The 18,051-nt window shown below is 44.8% G+C and overlaps 2 protein-coding genes across 3 annotated transcripts; one reads left to right on the top strand and one right to left on the bottom strand.

The window, feature by feature from the left end:
- Positions 1 to 2,990: 2,990 nt before the first annotated feature.
- LOC135543328 (P2Y purinoceptor 8-like) lies at positions 2,991 to 7,982 on the top strand. The gene is made up of 3 exons (XM_064970505.1): positions 2,991 to 3,226; positions 6,402 to 6,739; positions 6,959 to 7,982. Exons 2-3 carry the CDS (start codon positions 6,494 to 6,496, stop codon positions 7,760 to 7,762), a joined length of 1,050 nt encoding a protein of 349 aa, XP_064826577.1. The 5' UTR covers positions 2,991 to 3,226; positions 6,402 to 6,493; the 3' UTR covers positions 7,763 to 7,982.
- Position 7,983: 1 nt separating this feature from the next.
- LOC135543327 (protein FAM171B-like) lies at positions 7,984 to 16,746 on the bottom strand. 2 transcript variants are annotated; one of them, XM_064970503.1, is made up of 8 exons: positions 16,350 to 16,746; positions 14,728 to 14,961; positions 13,725 to 13,817; positions 13,416 to 13,574; positions 12,626 to 12,796; positions 12,059 to 12,175; positions 11,759 to 11,882; positions 7,984 to 11,473 (listed from the first exon to the last, which is right to left on the bottom strand). In XM_064970503.1, the coding sequence occupies exons 1-8, from the start codon at positions 16,558 to 16,560 to the stop codon at positions 10,138 to 10,140; spliced, it is 2,445 nt and encodes an 814-aa protein (XP_064826575.1). In that variant the 5' UTR covers positions 16,561 to 16,746; the 3' UTR covers positions 7,984 to 10,137. The 2 variants fall into 2 exon arrangements, with proteins under 2 accessions (XP_064826575.1, XP_064826576.1); XM_064970504.1 differs by lacking the exons at positions 14,728 to 14,961; positions 16,350 to 16,746 and adding an exon at positions 13,887 to 14,023.
- Positions 16,747 to 18,051: the final 1,305 nt, after the last annotated feature.

Here is an 18,051-nt window from a genome sequence, read left to right as displayed (position 1 = left end):
CGAGGAAAAACTGTTACATTATAGCAGATATTTGCTATTTCATCAAATTAAACGAACAACAATCAGGCATAATCTATATAGTCACGGAAATATGGAATGTGTGTTTCATTGGCTTTTTGAGAATTGATAGGTGAGTTAAAATGTACATTTTCGAACGAACTGTGTGCTATTGTTTACACAGTAAGCTAGCTTGAGTTCGGCTAAATCTATTTGGGAATGAACTAGCATACTTTCATTCTGTGAACATGGCTGGAATTATGCCTCTACAATGTCGGATGTGAATCTAGATTAAACTAGTGTCAAATGTTGAGACCTGCACACTCAGCGTTGTTAGTGATATAGCTTTCCCGATGTACAGATGTGCTACAATGCTAGCTTGTAAATGTGTATGCATTTGGACAACTGTTAAGTTACGTTGTCATTACTAATGTATCACCAACAACACTTCTGTACTACATACAATCAGTCTTATTCAAATAAACAACAATCAATAATTAAAACGGAAAGTTGTTCACTCCCCTCTGTGTCCAGTGAGCTCCAGTCAATGGAAGCCGTGGTGGAGGTTAAGGAGTCAGATACAGCCATGACGGGTTTTAAGAAGTCAACGGAAGCCACAATGGACGTTAAGGAGTCAATTTCAGCCGCCATGGACGTGAAGGAGTCCATGCCAGTCATGATTGAAGTTAATGAGTCAGAGTCAAAAGAAGCCGTTGTGGACATTAAGGAGTCACAGGGAGCTGTTATGGAACTCAAGAGGCAGTCTTCCTCCTCTGGCGGCCAGGGGCGGGACAGAGACCGGGAGTCGGACAGCTATCTCCAGCACCTCCAGTGTCCCCACTGTCTGCTCCAGTGTAAGAGCCACTGCAGCTACCTCATCCACATCGCTAAGATCCATCCAAGCCGCCTGGATGACACGCCTGTGGGTCGCCTGGGCAACGCCATCTTCTACCAGCGCACGGCACGGCTGTTCCACTGCAGCTTGTGTTTCCACACGGCCAGGGAGTTCCCTCGCCTCTACGACCACCTGCTCACCTGCCACTGCCTCTCTGGGAAGGGCCAGGGTGAGGAGGGAGAAGGGGATGAGCATAGGGGGGAGGGGGAGAAGAACAGGAAGGTATCAGTGTAAACGTGCTGTCAAAAGACAGTAGTCATCCTCCCAGTGAGCCCAAGGCAGAAGAGGATGATGAGGACAAAGGAGGAGTGAAGCAAGAGGAGGAAGGTAGGAAAAGAGGACAAGAGGAGATGGAGGGAGGCGAGGACAATGAAGAGGACTCCCGCTCAGCCGGCAGCCCCATGAAACGAAAAAGAAGCTCTACGGCAGGCAGTGAGGAAGATGATCATGATGAAGAGGAAGAGGAGCTACAGACCAACAACAACAAAAAAAGTGACAAACACAAAAAGCAGGAAGAGGCCTTCCTGACCAAATATATCCAGCGCCAGGGGGGTCGCTACAACTGTCGCCTGTGCGGCAAGCGCTCCAAGATGAAGGGCCATGCTATCTACCACGTGAGCTACAAGCACGACGTGCCCAAACCTTACTGCTGTAAAGAGTGTAGCAAGGCCTTCATACTAGAGTATTTGCTACTCAACCATATCTACCACAACCACAGACGGGGCATGTACCGCTGCCTCTTCTGCCCCTTCAGCTCTGACGTGGTGTGGGGCATAAAACGTCATGGCAACCGCTGCAATGCCCGAAGCGGGGAGGGGGAGGAGGGGGAGGGCAGCAATGGAGAAGAGTGATTGGTTAATGGTTGCTAGCACATACTGTACCTTCGTAATCAGGAGAAGGGACTCCAGGCCTACATTATCTAAGTTCCAGAATCTCTTTGCATTGTGCATCTACTAGGCTAGTAACCCTAGGTACAGTAGATTCCACTGTCACAGAGGTGTAGATTCTCAGTGAAGCATGTATTTACTTCCTCTGTACACACAGTGATGAAGAATGAGGTACTTTGTCATTCTGTAGACTTTTCCTGATATACTGGAGCTGATGGACTCAAATGTAGAATATGTACTTTGTGAACTCGAAAAACAGCATTAATATGTACATGACAGCTGTTGATGACTCATAATGCTACACAATGAAACTATCAACTGACAAAAACATGTTTTTTGTGTGTTTTTTACCTGCCTTTTTATTGTCGTTATTACATGGGATGTGTTTGTCTCTTTGAAAACAATACAATAAAAATAATACATGAAGTTTAGGTCCAATTGAGACGACTTCCTCTGTTATAGAAGTCTTGACACACACCCACACCTGCAGCACAGGAGGTGTGAAACAGTTTGTTTCCTGTCCTGCAGGTGTGTGTGTGTGTGTTTGGGGCTGTTCCTTACCTCTCCACTGTGGTTTCTTGAACTAACAGGTTTTTTGTTGTGAGTAGGCCACAGCAGTGTCTCACAACCCATTCTTGTATTTCATACACTGAACAAAAATAAATGCCACATGTAAAGTGTTGGTCCCATGTTTCATGAACTGAAATTTAAAAAAAATAGCAGAAATGTTCCATATGCACAAAATTGTTATTTCTCTCAGATGTTGTGGACAAATTTGTTTACATCCCTGTTAGTAACTATTTCTGAGGAATATTTCTGTCTGTAATAAAGCCCTTTTGTCGGGAACAACTCATTCTAATTGGCTTCAGCTTGGTTCCGCAGTGAGTTGGCCTGGCTGCCAAGTGGGTGGGCCTATGCCCTCCCAGGACCACCCATGGCTGTGCCCCTTCCCAGTCATGTGAAATCCATAGATTAGGGCCTAATGAATATATATCAATATACTGATTCTTATATGAACTGTAACTCAGTAAAATCTTTGAAATTGTTGCATATTGCAAATATATTTTTGTTCAGTATATATTTTATATAAAACAGTACTATATTGGTGATATGAGAGGAAACAGCCCAGTCATGTGACTGGATGTTTATTTCTTAAGAACAGGGAGTAAATGGTAGCTGGTTTTCTTTCTGTCACCACCAATTGTAGTGTTCAGCTACAGTATTTTCCTTTGCAGTGACACAGATAGTACTTTTTCACCACGTGTCAACAGCATGCAACCTGATACACTACAGGCACATGTTCGGTTCCTTAGTGGTGAGGGAGAGCGAACCAACTTCATTGGGCAAGACACAGAACAAATCATTTCTACCACATTTCCTGTGTGAAATTGCAGATTACACACTTGAATGTAGCAGCACTGACAGTGTGCATCACATGTGCATAAAGGTAAGTCACCAACAATACATTTTATTAATCAGTTTAGATTTGACAAATCAATGTTCTTCCATGGATATGTTAGTTGTAAGTGTTATGTTTAATTATTGGTCACAGTTTTATTTCTATAGTTGTTAAATCACTGACACTAGCTAGTTTTCCATCCCATGGGTGACAATATTCGAAACTGCGCATAAATACTATATGCGCAGTTTCCCGTAGATGTTTCCATCAAATTGACTTGTTGCAGATAAAAGGCTGTGCGCTATGACGTGGTCCACATAAAAATATTATTTGCAGTTAAATTCCCATGAACCGAATAAAAAATACAAGAGCAATAGGGTTCATCACATTTTTAACTCTACTGGTGGGTTTCTCACACAAAATAATTGACTTATATAGCGAGTGTGTCCGCTCTGGTTGTCACATGCTCTTTATCCAACAGCAAGCAGTGCGCAGATAGCGGTGTTGTCTAGAGCGCATGTATAGCCTACATGGTGAGATTATGGACAAAAAATATCTACATTATTTTTATTTGTCAAACGGCAGAAAGGATTATGTTCAAAGCACTTTAAAAAAAAAATCGGTGCTGGGTTATGGTAATATTGTCTATATACTGGCCTCAACAAGTACCTTTAAAACTCTGGACACAGTGTATCATGGTGCTTTTACGATTTATTTCAAACGCTAGCTCACCCTACGTCACCACGCACTGATTTATATCCGCCAAGAAGTCCCTTTGGTGGAAACGCGCATATTTTCTTTATTAGGGTTTTAGAATACTAGTATGAAAATCTGTTGCCAATTGGATGGAAACCTAGCTATTGAAATCAGAGTGAGGTTTCATCTCAATGACCGCATACATAGCCTGGGAGATTTTTTAAATAATTCATAAACTTCACAATGCTGTTTCACAGCTCTACATCGACTTGAATCAAATCAACTTTTTTTTGACATATGCACAGGGTGCAGCGTAAATGGTGCAAATTCTTATCAGCAATCTTCAACAGTAAAAAAAAAAGTGCTAGAAAGTAAACCACTACAGTACCAGTCAAAAGTTTAGACACACCTACTCATTCAAGTTTCCTTTTAATGTTTTGCTATTTTCTACATTGTAGAATAATAGTGAAGACATCAAAACTATGAAATAGCACATATGGAATCATTTAGTAACCAAAAAAAGTGTTTCAAATATAAAATACATTTTTATTTGTTTGACTGTTCAAAGTAGCCACCCTTTGCCGTGACAGCTTTGCACACTGTTGGCATTCTCTCTCTAAACACACATACAGGTGTTTAGCAGATGTTATTGCAGATGAAGTGAAACACTGCACCCTGTGCATATAACACAAAAACATTGATTTAATTTGATTTAGATGATTTTACTTGAACTCTGAAGCATTTATTTGGGCTGCAATCTGAGGTGCAGATAACGCCAATGAACTTGTCCTCTGCAGCAGAGGTAACTCTGGGTCTTCCTTTGCTGTGGCGGTTCTCATGAGAGCCAGTGTCATCATAGCGCTTGATGGTTTTTGCGACTGCACTAAGAAATTTTCTTCAAATGTTCCGTATTGGCTGACCTTCATGTCTTAAAGTAATGATGGACTGTCATTTCTCTTTGCTTATTTGAGCTGTTCTTGCCATAATATGGACTTGGTCTTTTACCAAAACAGGGCTTTCTTCTGTATACCACAACTGATTGGCTCAAACGCATGAAGGAAAGAAATTCCACAAATTAACATTTAACAAGGCACACCAGTTAATTGAAATGTATTCCAGGTGACTACTTCATGATGCTGGCTGAGAGAATGCCAAGAGTGTGCAAAGCTGTCATCAAGGCAAAGGGTGGCTACTTTGAAGAATCTCAAATATAAAATATTTTGATTTCTTTCACACTTTTCTGGTTACTACATGATTCCATATCTGTTATTTAATATTTTTGATGTCTTCACTATTATTCTACAATGTAGAAAATTGTAAAAATGAAGAAAATCCCTTGAATGAGTAGGTGTGTCCAAACCTTTGACTGGTACTGTAGATATGATCTCTCCAACAATGTTCCTGGAGAGCTACCGTGTTGTAGGTTTTCACTCCAACCCTGTTCCTGGAGAGCTACCGTGTTGTAGGTTTTCACTCCAACAATGTTCCTGGAGAGCTACCGTGTTGTAGGTTTTCACTCCAACCCTGTTCTTGGAGAGCTACCGTCTTGTAGGTTTTCACTCCAACCCTGTTCCTGGAGAGCTACCGTGTTGTAGGTTTTCACTCCAACAATGTTCCTGGAGAGCTACCGTGTTGTAGGTTTTCACTCCAACCCTGTTCCCGGAGAGCTACCGTGTTGTAGGTTTTCACTCCAACAATGTTCCTGGAGAGCTACCGTCTTGTAGGTTTTCACTCCAACCCTGTTCCTGGAGAGCTACCGTGTTGTAGGTTTTCAATCTAACCTCTAGCGCACCTGATTATAATTATTAGCTAGTTGATTAATTAAATCAGTTTAGCTACAAATGGGGTTGGAGTGAAAACCTTTCGAGGGTTGTTCTCCAAGAACAGGGTTGGAGAGCCCCTGTACTCGATTAGTGTTTCCCAAACTTGTTCCTGGCCCCCTGGGTGCACATTTATTTTTTTGCCTAGCACTACACAGCTGATTCAAATAACCAATTAATCATCAAGCTTTGATTATTTGAATCAGCTGTGTAGTGCAAAAACTACACGGCCCCCTGGACCGAGTTTTGGAAACTCTCTATGAGAGCAATAGGTCAATAGCATGTAGAATACATGTAAAATAGAAATAATATGTCAATAGGAAAAAGTAACTAACTTCACCTCAAGCTGTTTATGACAGTACATTTCCTGTTCCAATTTGTATTTCCACATACACAGATGTGAAATAGGCATGATGGAAAGACCCATGTGAGCATTACAATAACTTCACCCCTTAAGGGAACATAAGGGGCTTTCTCCAGTTCTAGTCACAGTGTGAATAGTGAAACTAGTGTAACGTTAGTATAGTGTGAGGGGAAAACATTGTTCGTCTTTCACATGGATGAATTAGCATCACACTGTTTCTGCATTCAACAACACTACTCTCTTGTTGCCTAACCAATATCTTTCACTTCCTCCAACATAGTGTGGTTTTGGTGTATTCAAATGAAATTTATAACACTCTCTTTTCTTCCCTTATCATTCCCAGTGATGCTTGTACACCAACCTAAGTGACAGGACCGGTCACCCTGGTCAACTCCCCCTGTTGCTGTGGTCAAGTTACTGTTGTGGTCAGTCACAATGAACATCTCAGTAGAGGTGGCCAGAGGGGTCAACAATGCCACCCTGGAGATGCTGGTCAGTCCTGTGATGACCGTGGCTGTGCCTGTTATTTACCTGTCTGTGTTTGTGTGCAGTACCCCCTGCAACCTGCTGTCTCTGGTAGCGCTGCTGAACGTCCATTACAAACGCCACACTCCCACGTCTGTGTTTGCCATCAACCTGTCGCTGGCAGACCTGCTCTACAGCGCCTTCCTGCCCCTACAGGTGAGTCACTGCCACTACAGGCAACAAACAATGCATTCATAAGTGCCATGTACAAGGTTGTCTCTGACACACTGGCACCGGTTACAACTAATCTGCACTGTTATTGCTGTCACATGTTACTAAGTTTCTACAGAAACGTTTCCCTTCTAGTTGGACATAGCTAATATTTGATGACCACTAAGCCCGTCTCTCCCTCCCTCTCTCTCTCTTTTCTCTCAGGTGTTGTACCACCTGTGGGGTAATGACTGGCCGTGGGGCGCTGCCCTCTGTGGCCTCACCACCACAGCCCTCAACTGCAACATGCATTGTTCTGTCCTCACCACCTGTGCCATCGCGCTTGAGCGCTACTGCGGTGTCGTACGCCCGCTACGCACCAAACACTGGCGCACCGCCCGGAGAGCCGCCATCACCTGCGTCCTCATCTGGGCATTTGTTCTGATTACTCAGACACCCTTGCTCCTCCGTGACCTCACCCTCCGGGTCGTCGAGCTAAACATCACGACCTGCTTCGACGTGCTTCCACGTAAACTGTTCATTCACGAATCAGTAGCCTATCTCTACTTCCTAGTGGTTCTGCTGATGTTCTACGTGTTGCCGTTAGCCGTCCTGGTCAGCTGTTACGTTGCCGTGGCCAGAGGCCTGCACAGGTCGTTGCCGACGGCAGCTGAAGGCAGTGACGGTAAGAGGGAAGTGTTGTCAAGGCGACGGGCTCAGACCACAGTCGCCTTAGCAACCCTGTGCTTTGTGGTGTGTTACCTACCAACCATCACCCTTCATGGCCTGCACATAGTCTTCCACACCCAGGGCAAGAGCCTGTACAGATACTATAAACTAGCGCTGAGCATCAACAGCCTCAACTGCTGCTTTGACCCGTTTGTGTACTACTTTGCGTCGAGGGAGTTCCGTCTGGCTCTGAGGAGGCTGCTGGGGCGGTGTGTCCCACTGGGAGAGGGGGAGGAGCTTGGGACCTCTGAGCTGGTGTCCATGACTGGGGAGCCTAGGGAATCTAAGGGCCACTACTAGGCTGTAGTTGATCACTAGATAGTCATGCTGGAATGGACAAAGTGTGCAAATGACCCAAACTGTAAATACAACAACATCTACTTTGTTATTTTATGCACAGACCCTGTGCGGTCTTCATTATAAAGCTGTTTATGCAATTGTTGTCAATGCTAATTTTTATAGTTATTCTGACTTCATTCCGTTGACATTTATTATTAAATAAATCTTAGACATGCATCATCTTGGTATCAAGTGAGTTTATTACTTAGGCATTGATAAGTGCACAAAAAGGCAGACTAATCACACTACTGTAATATACTGACGTAATCAACACAAGAAATGCCCGTTTCAAAAGCCTGAATGCCAGTTAATGTTAAATGAATACGGACAGTAGAAATACACGACATTACAATGAAATAAATACAAGGAAATACATTCAGTGAAGGCCACTTTGAAAAGGATGGGCCAGTGGGGTCTGTTTTGTCTCTGAGAAATATTATTACATACTATACTTTATACAATTCTCCAACAGTTGAAACATCTTGTTTTTCATAACCTTCATCAGTGGCGACAACAACAACAACATGTTCAGCCTTCAATCATTTTAAGCTTCATAAATCATCGCTGCATTCGTCAGGTGTATAACTTGCACTGCTACATTTAGAAGGTACAAGTTGCTACGTCGTCAAGCTTTTTACACCCCGGATCACATTTGAACCTATTCGTCGCACCAAAGCTAACATACAATAATGTAACAAACCTCCGAAGGAAAGCACATACACTAAAGCTTGGGTTTATGAATAGTGATGATGGCTCAAAAACATCTTTCTTCACTCTGAGAAGCATTCTCATTCTCTCAGAACATTTGTCTTCACAGTTGTGGAGAAATGATAGGACGATGTATGCATACATACATAAAAATACACGATCACACATACTAGATCATATGCTTGAGTATGTACATACCAAATAAAGCTATTCATGTACAGTATTTATCCTCATACACACTGAAGGACTGGCGTGTGTGATGTCACACCACGAGGAAGACTAAATATGGGCAAAATATGAATGTCGTTTCAAATTTAGCAGCAGGACGACTGATATCGCTGGTCACATCATTTTCAGGAGGAGATTGTGTGCTTCTCCAAATATATCAGTCCATCACAGTAATATGGTTTGTGTTCATTTGAAATACCACCTCACTTTTTACAACAACAAACCATTTTTTTTGAGTGCTTTCCTTTATTTGAGTGTTTTATGTTTGTCTTATTACGTTCTCATTGCAGTGGGTTCTAACCAATCAAATTATATTATGTGTATCATTCCCAATTGTGCTCCAAAGCATCACAAACAGGCAAATGAAAGTCTTCTGTGCTTTTAAGACTGAACAATGAAAGCTTAAACTGACCACCTCCCCATACTCCATCTGTATGTAAGGACAGCGATGTGTTGTGTAAGATCTGCTCGTGGAACAGGAATCATTGAACATCAACAGTAACTATTTGAAGATGAATACGTTAAAGTAACACATGACTGGATTAGTATCCCTCAGACTTAATGTCCCTAAGAAGAGAATCCTTTCCATTGTCTTCACACTACAAGTCAAATACACACACTTTCCTCTTTTCATACACAACATTTGACTTTATACCTTTCATGCATTCTCAAAGAAATAATGGTATTTCCCCCTTAATAGAGGTGTAAAGAAGACCTCTAAAAGGGACAGCTGTGTATCAGTGTCTAGTTTACAAACAGAGCGATAGACAGATGGCTGGGTACAGCCAGTCTTAAACGCTGTGAGCAGAGCAGGCAATGGTGTTAATATCGATTTCCTGTAAAGGCAGGCAATCACAGTGGGTAAGTGTCAGTGTTCTGTACAGGAGGACTGTATCCCTGTCCGTCTCTGCTGCCAGATCCCAATACAGCCCTCTATCCTCTCTAATTACCCTTCATTATCTCTCTATACAGTATCTCTAATTCCTCATCGCAGGCAGTGTTCAGAACGCATCTTCTTTGACACAGATGCCAGGAATGAGATGATCTGAAGCCATACTACTGCTGTGTCCACTAGCATCTATCTAACTATTCCCTTTAGAAGGACTGGAGCCTACACATCCATCAAACCACAGAAAACGCTTTAACATCGCCATACGCTGTCTCAGCTGTACGTCAACATACGACCCCTATAGGAAAACAATAAACAATAAACTCAATCCCTTCTTGACAGATTCAACATTTCTGTAACCACCACAGCCAATTCAGGAAAAAGCACTGACCATGCAACTGGACATGAAACATGCCCATTAACTACTGAATGCCAATAATGTCAATACACTTCCAGAATTGACTGGTATTGAAATAAGTCTCATCCCAGTCCATCTCTGGTGAGCAGTGCCTTAGCTCCGTTTGACCAGAGGCCTCTCTTCTCTGACATGGTGCCTGGCGCTTCTCTTCTCGGCCCTCCCCTTCTCCCTCACCTTCCTCAGCCTGCGTGGGGGCGGTGTCCCCCTCGACTCACTGTCCTCCTGTGCACTGGACGTGTCCATCCCGTCCCGCTCCTCCGGGATATTGGGAATGGCCCCGCTGCTCCCGTCCAGAATGTTCCTCAGGTAGGGGTCTTCAGGGGTGCAGGTGGCGGTGGTGCCGCTCTCACTGCTGCTCAGGTCCTGCTCCTCGCTGTAGCGCCCTCTGCTGTGGTGGGGGAACGAGCCCCGGATGGAAGGCCTCTCTCGCTCCGCCTCCCTCACACTCTGCTGGGGCTCATTCATGTCCACGCCAGAGTCCAGACTGGTGTCGTTGCTGCTGGGGGGCCGTGGGTGGCGTCCCTGGAGCTCTATGATGGAGTGGCGGACCGAGGCGGCTGGTTTCCCATCCAGGGAGACGAACCAGGCCCTGGGGTGAGGCGACGAGGCCTTGCCTCGGGTCAGCTCCAGGAGTGTACGCTCTGATATCCCCTGGAGTTCACTGGGGCCCCCCATCCCACTGCTGAATGCCCTCATTCCGGCCGCCTCGTTCAGAGTACCGGGGACGGAAACGGAGGACTCCGGGAGGCTGCTGTAACGGCCCCAAGCCCCAGGATTAGAGGCTGGGCCTTGGGGAGTGGTCTCCAGGGCCTGGGGCTGGTCTTGGCCGCCCTGCTGGGGGTTGGCTCCCTGGGCATGGTGGGGGTTCTTAGGGAGGGTCTGGGTGTAGCTGTCATGACCGCCTTGCTCAGAGTGGGAGTGGGTGTCATAGGCTCCTCCGTTACGGGGGAAGGTGGCCGACTTGCAGCCTGATCCTTGCTGCTCCCCGCCTTGGCTGCTGAAGCGCTCCGGGGCCTGGAGGATGGCCACAGGCTGGTTGTAAAGGTGGAGCAGCTGAGCACCTCCACCCAGGTGGGCTCTGTTCCGCTCCTCTCTGGACCTCTCCCTCAGCCTGGCCACCTCCTCACTGTTGATGTAGTGGTGTGATGCCTGGGGTCCCTTGGCCCCGCTCCCCACATTTTCATACAGGAGGGCGGACCCACGCCCGGGGTCTTCCACATAGATGTTGTAGTTGGCTTTGTTGTGCATGGGGGTGGAGGGGTCACACTGGACGCTGCGCGAGGCCAGGCCGTGGGCTCTGTCTCCGGGGTGGAAGGACATCATGGCATGCCCTTCCTCCATGTGGGTGGAGGTGGTCTGGTCCTTCTTCAGAGCGGACCGCTTCGAGAACCGTGCTCTCCTCCTCGGCCCACGAGAGGAGCCTGAACCTCTGCAGATGACAGTCAACACAGCAGGTTGATTGAGAAGCAGAGAAGGTAGTCAATATCCAGTGGGTCTTTTGGGGTCTTTGTTATGTGTTTTACTTCATATAATCTAATCAGCATTTGTGTCAACAATTAGTAGAACAATCCTGGCCATTCAAATGTTTTAAATGATATAACTTACTGTAAACTTTTTGTACAACACCCTTCGCCCCACACACCTCCATCTGTGATATTTCCAGCTGCGGTTGACACACAATCAGTAACGTTAGTTAATGAGGTTGGTCTCTTACCCACATTGACACAGCAGCACAGCCAGAAACCCCAAGACTATAACCAGAGTCCCACCCAGTATTCCTACAAGCAGGTAGGTGTGGTAGGAGAGGAATTCCATTGAGCTGGCATGGCCCATATAACCTAGACAGGTACAGACAGAGATGAGTTGATTATATTATGTTGATGGTGGTCAATATGTTCTCCAGGATAGTAAGACATGTTTGAAAACAATACTGAGAGTGAGACTCCATAATTTAGTTCATTCGTAACATTCAATTCATGAAAATGTTAATTTTGGACCGTTACAATCGTTATACCATTGGAGGAGGGTAGGGGTGCAGCGATCCAGTAACCCAGGTGAGAAGCAATGTAGGTCCAGACCAGATGATCTCCAACCATCTTCACTATCCCCAGACCCTGGTTCTCCCAAGCACCTGGAGGACGAAACATTGTGAGGAAAATGTATGAAGTAAAACTTGGAAGACACAAGCAGATACTTCCAGTTCCACAAAGTAAGTGAACACAGGAAGTATTTTGTAAACAAAGCCTTTGAACAAGTTACTAAGGTAGTTCCAGTCCTAGTCCTTCTGTTGCACTATTAGCTATATTCGTAAAGAACAGGAAGGCCTGGACACTGTTTATGCTCTCAATTCTCACCTCTTTATTGACAACGTTTCGATCCAAACCGGATCTTCATCTTCGTTTTGACCAGACGAAGAGCCGGTTTGGATCGAAACATTGTCAATAAAGAGGTGAATTGGGAGCATAAACAGTGTGCAGGCTTTCCTGTTCTTTACAAGTATTTTTTATTAACCCAGCACCTGCTGTATGTTTTTAAGGACGTGCGTATGACCACAAACTTCTCTAGTAGCTATATTCCCCACCTGTCTTGGTGTTGAAGTCCCAGGCAGGGAGGGTGTCCAAGGGCCTCAGGTTGGTGGTGTGTGCCAGGGGCAGGGAGATCTGGATGGGGCCTTTCACCTGGACCTCCTGACCACCAGAGTACAGCAGAGTGCTGACCGCTGCCATCGCCCGCAACTCAACACTCCTGAACACTGAACACACATACAACAGTGGAGGCTGCTGAGGGGAGGACGGCTCATAATAATGGCTGGAAGGGAGCAAATGGAATGGCATCAACCACCTGGAAACCATGGAAACTATGTGTTTGAAGTATTTGATACCATTCCACTAATTCCGCTCCAGCCATTACCACAAGCCCGTCCTCCCCAATTAAGTTGCCACCAACCTCCTGTGACATACAAACACACGGGAGAGAATTACAACATGTCCAACGTTTTTGAAAAAACATTGTTTTTTAAATTTTACCTTTATTTAACTAGGCAAGTCAGTTAAGAACCAAATCTAATTTTCAATTATGGCCTAGGAACAGTGGGTTAACTGCCTATTCAGGGTCAGCTCGGGGTTTGAACTTGCAACCTCCCGGTTACTAATCCAACACTCTAACCACTATGCAGGCTCTACAAACACTACAACATTAAAGAGGAATAGTTTTCAGCAAATGAATAGTTTTCCGAGGGCTACTTCAGCTCAGAATCTTGAAGTATTCCTCAATCTTGGAAATGTTCAATGCTTACTTCCATGTATCAATACCACCTCACATTACCATTAGTTGGTGCACTGCACTCCATGTATTCGATTTGCTGAGCCCACCTGACTTGTTGTGAATGATGCCTGGGGTGCAGTTGACACAGTCCTTGCCTAGGTGGCGCTGTGGCACGGTCAGGTAGGCCATCACTGTGGAGGTGTTACTGCCGTCAGAGAGCATCAGGTGACTCTTGGGGAATTGAACACTGGGCTGGTAGGAGATGTCTGTGGAAATAAGAAGAAAAAGACCAGATGAAGTTCATTCCCTCCACCAAAGCACTTCTGCCACAGTAGACTAAAATTGTTTAAAGAGTAAGATGTTGCATCACATTTAGGGTTATGTTGAAGTGACAGTTTCCAGATGTGTGCACATACCAGGTAACTTCCCAGTGATGAGCACGGAGTCGTCAAACAGCCAGATGTTGCCTTGCTTTTGAGGGAGCAGCGATAAGGTCACTGAGGAGAATACTGTATACACATGAGGTCAGGTCAGGTGACATTCCAGTCAGGAAATCACTAGACACTATTCAGATGTACCTTCAAAAGGGTCCCTTTGTAGTGTCATGTTCCTGTACTTCTACAAAGACACCAGTAGATGGCGACATTGAAAAGGGCTTTTTATGGTCCTGCGTGTTAGAGTAGAGAGAAGGGAGGTGGCTTTTGATGACACAGAGCATAGCTTGTACCACCAGCCACCTCTCTCTCAGTTCTGTCTTTGCCCCCTCTCTCTTTATCTTGATCTGTTCTCTCTCTCTTTATCTTTCTCTGTTCTCTCTCTTTCTTTCTCTCCTTTGCTCTGCCTTATTCAAGAGAGAGAGAGAGAGAGAGAGAGAGAGAGAGAGAGAGAGAGAGAGAGAGAGAGAGCAGCCCTAAGAGCAGCAGTCTCCTCTTACCAGATACAGCATGTCTAAATGGTGGTCAGAGTCCTCTTAACATCTTATTCAATACAGCTGCAATTAGCTGACACTTGATATGACATGGCATTGTGGTGTTACATTTCAGTACAAAACGCTTGCCTCAGACTCGCTGGCTACACGTTCTATACATAGTGAGTGCATCCTGCTTCTGAGAGTAAGAAATCAATACAATTAATGCAGTGTACGGCATTAAATTGTGCTTTGCTCCAACGCAAAAACAAGAACAAACACTGATGCTAATGTGCTATGTGACACAGTAGGCGAACACCTTATTTTGCTAATTGTGTCAAATCAATGCGTTTAAAGGAAAGGAAACAAACAGCTATATCATTTAGTAGTTTGGGTGAACTATCCCAGTTTAAACTCTAGAATTTAGCCACACGCAACACCCATAGGTCAGCTGGTTGGGTGCTTCTCAGGGGCTCCTCCAGGTGGGGCCAGACTGTCACAGTGCTACTCACTAGGTCTCTTGGTGGTCCTCCAGGGCAACGGGGTGAGGACGTATCCCTCCATGCTAGCTACAATGGTGAGGCTGAGTCCCAGGCTGTAGGGGACCCTGAGAAGCACCTCTCCCTTCTCCCCAGTCAGGGCCTGGCTCCTCAGGGTGTGGTTGACAAACACCCCCACCTGGGCCCCGCCCAGGCGCCGCCGGGTCACCTGATCCTTCACCAGGACCCTCAGGGCAAAGGGCGGTTCTGGGAAGACACAGGAAACAGGAAGTGAAACACAGGAAGTGAGGCAGTTTGTGTATTGCAAAGACAAAGTAATATTAAACCTTTGTTTGTATGGCTGATTTTCTACACTAGAATTGCAGAACACATATGTATGTTCATAGAATGTACCAGGGCAGAACACAACCAAATCATTTACAAAGCCACATACAAAGAGACAAGACTACACTAAAAGACCAAGGAGGTGTATTTAAAGGTGTTTTCGGAGGTTTATCTGAAGGTGTATGCCGGTGTGTGGCTTTGTGAATGCAGGGATCCCATTTAAACAGTCTCTCCTCAGATTCAGTGGCAGATCTATGAATTATCTCAGGAACCTTAACTGCACATGAACATGTGATGAGAGCTGAATCTGTGAGAGGTAATGAAAAATAGATCAAAGTGCTGTAGCATCTGTGAGAGGTAATGAAAAATAGATCAAAGTGCTGTAGCATCTGTGAGAGGCCTTGTGCGGTGTCAGACGACGTTCCCTCCCCTACAACACACACACACACACACACACACACACACACACACACACACACACACACACACACACACACACACACACACACACACACACACACACACACACACACACACACACACACACACGCACACACACACTGATGCTATAGGCCAGGCGCTATTTAGCATACAAGGCTGCCCCGACAAAACTGCTTCACAACAGCAACAATGAGGAAATGTAGCCTATTTATAGACTACAATCTGTTTACTAATCTAATCTGATCATAGCTACTCATGATAATAACTCTAACTAATATGATGAGGTTTAGTCAATTAAATCAAGGACTTCTGAAGCAAGGCAATGGTGAAAAAGACATGGTGTGAGTGTGCTGTACTAAAGCATTAAAACCCTGATCATTACAAGCACAGTTTCACACTGGCCATACTGATAATCCCCTAATCTCGAAAACCTTCAAATGAAATCATAACACTAAATCCGATTAGTTGCCAGGGGAATCTGAGGGGACAGACTATTAGATTGCAGTGAAAGTCATAAATCTTAGTAAGATACTTCATATTGAATGTGTAGGATACTCTACAATACGTGATGACAAAGTTGGTAAAACCCGTGTGCTGATAATGGTTCAATCATTGTGTACATTGTTTTAAAACATCATTGTATGTATTATTGTTGTAGCCTATGTTGAGTGAGATAAATACACAAAATATCATATAGGTTAATATCATCATCCTATATCGTCCTATATGATATTATCAATGAGAAATTATCATCAGTTCCGTTATTTTATTCTCTCCACACTGAACATTTCCTCCCCACCATTTTAACATGCTGGACAGGCCCTCAAACCCGCAGCCCAACCCAAATATACCGCAAACATGTCCTCTACCTGCTGTTAGGACAGACGGAGTCTGAACCTGAGAAAGGGCCGTCTGGCCTGTGATGGATCCGCCTGGGACAGTGGCGATGGCATTGTCATCCGCAGTCAGCAGCGTGATTAGGCCGCCGAGGACACCACCCTCAGGCGCCGCCCTCACGACACCATCCCCGCAGGAGATCACAACCAGCGAGAAAAGCAGGTACAGGCGGTCCGCAGGCATGGCGAGAGGGAGCCGCGAACCAAAGACATAACTGCGCGAAATGAGACAGAGAAGGAGGAATGGAGGCCTAGTCTCGCCGCTTTCTTTGTCATGGAAACCTCATGGTGGAACGGAGGCAGGTAACCTAAGTATGCACAGAGAAAGCAGGCAGGCTGGTGGTGTTGACGCGCTGGTGCTGATGCTGTGTTTTCGGGGCGTACAACAACAGAGACGGGAGATGGTGCTGTTACATCATAGATAAAACTCTACAATGCCCTCTGTCGGAAATTTATTTTTGTACATAAACAAAACGATGGTAGCCTACACGTTATAAATTGATGCCAATTAAATCCACACTCTGTCAGATGCGCACAATCAAATTGTGCCCAACGAGCGGAACAATTTAAATAGAGCAAATACATCCCATGACATTTTCACATGCAAATAGCAGAATATTTATATGTAATGTCTCTATTGCTCAGGGAATGATTTTCCATGACCTCAACATTACTTTAAAACAATATTATTTGAAGATGTAGCCTACATTGTATACAAAGATATTTTATGAGGAAAAACATATCCCTAAACAATGGAGTAGGCACTCCCGAGTGACACGGCGGTCTAAGGCAGCATTGGATCGCAGTGCTTGAGGCGTCACTACAAACACCCTGGTTCAATTCCAGGCTGCATCACTACCGGCCCTGATTGGGAGTCCCGGAGAGCTGCGCACAATTGGCCTAGTGTTGTCAGGGTTTGGCCGGTGTAGGCCATCATTGTAAATAAGCATTTGTTCTTAACTGACTTGCCTAGTTAAATAGCCCAGGTCCTTCATTTTCTGATGCCTTTTCTCAGAACTGAGTCTAAGAAAAAAATGTGTTCATATCTGTGGGGGAAATTGAAAGGGGCCATTAATATTTTATTTGAAGCACCACAATTCTAGAAAAATAGAAAGAATTGACCACTAAGTGGCGACATTGTATCGTTTCCCAACACTGAGGCAAGCAAGATGGTTGAACTTGAGTTCCATATCTATCTTCACAAGAGAGCAGGGTCAAACTCAACGAGAAAAAGCAGCATTGGAATCTTTTCTTTTTCAATAATGGATATTTCTATTGGTAGTCTATATGGCTGTGGAATGTTTGAACGGAAGACATAAGCTCTGTGCAAATAGTAGGCCTAGAAAAGGTGATATCATCTCAATCAGTGGTCAGAACTATGGCCAATTTCACCCTCTCCTCATATATGGAACCAGTTAAGATTTAAAGAAGTCTATTCCAATATTCTGTGTGTTGCTTTGTTATTGTTGTCATTTAGCAGACCATCTTATCCAGAGCGAATTACAGGAGCAATTAGGTTTAAGTGCCTTGCTCAAGGGCTCATCGATAGATTTCTCCCCTAGTCGGCTCGGGGGTTTGAATCAGCGACTTTTCAGTTATTGGCCCAGCACTCTTAACTGCTAGGCTACCTTCCATCTTAAGGAGACAGCCTCTTCTCCTTTTAGAATCTCTCCCA

The sequence above is a fragment of the Oncorhynchus masou genome, chromosome 7, assembly GCF_036934945.1.
Source record: "Oncorhynchus masou masou isolate Uvic2021 chromosome 7, UVic_Omas_1.1, whole genome shotgun sequence".
Lineage (NCBI taxonomy): Eukaryota > Metazoa > Chordata > Actinopteri > Salmoniformes > Salmonidae > Oncorhynchus > Oncorhynchus masou.
This window is presented reverse-complemented; position numbering and strand designations above follow the sequence as displayed.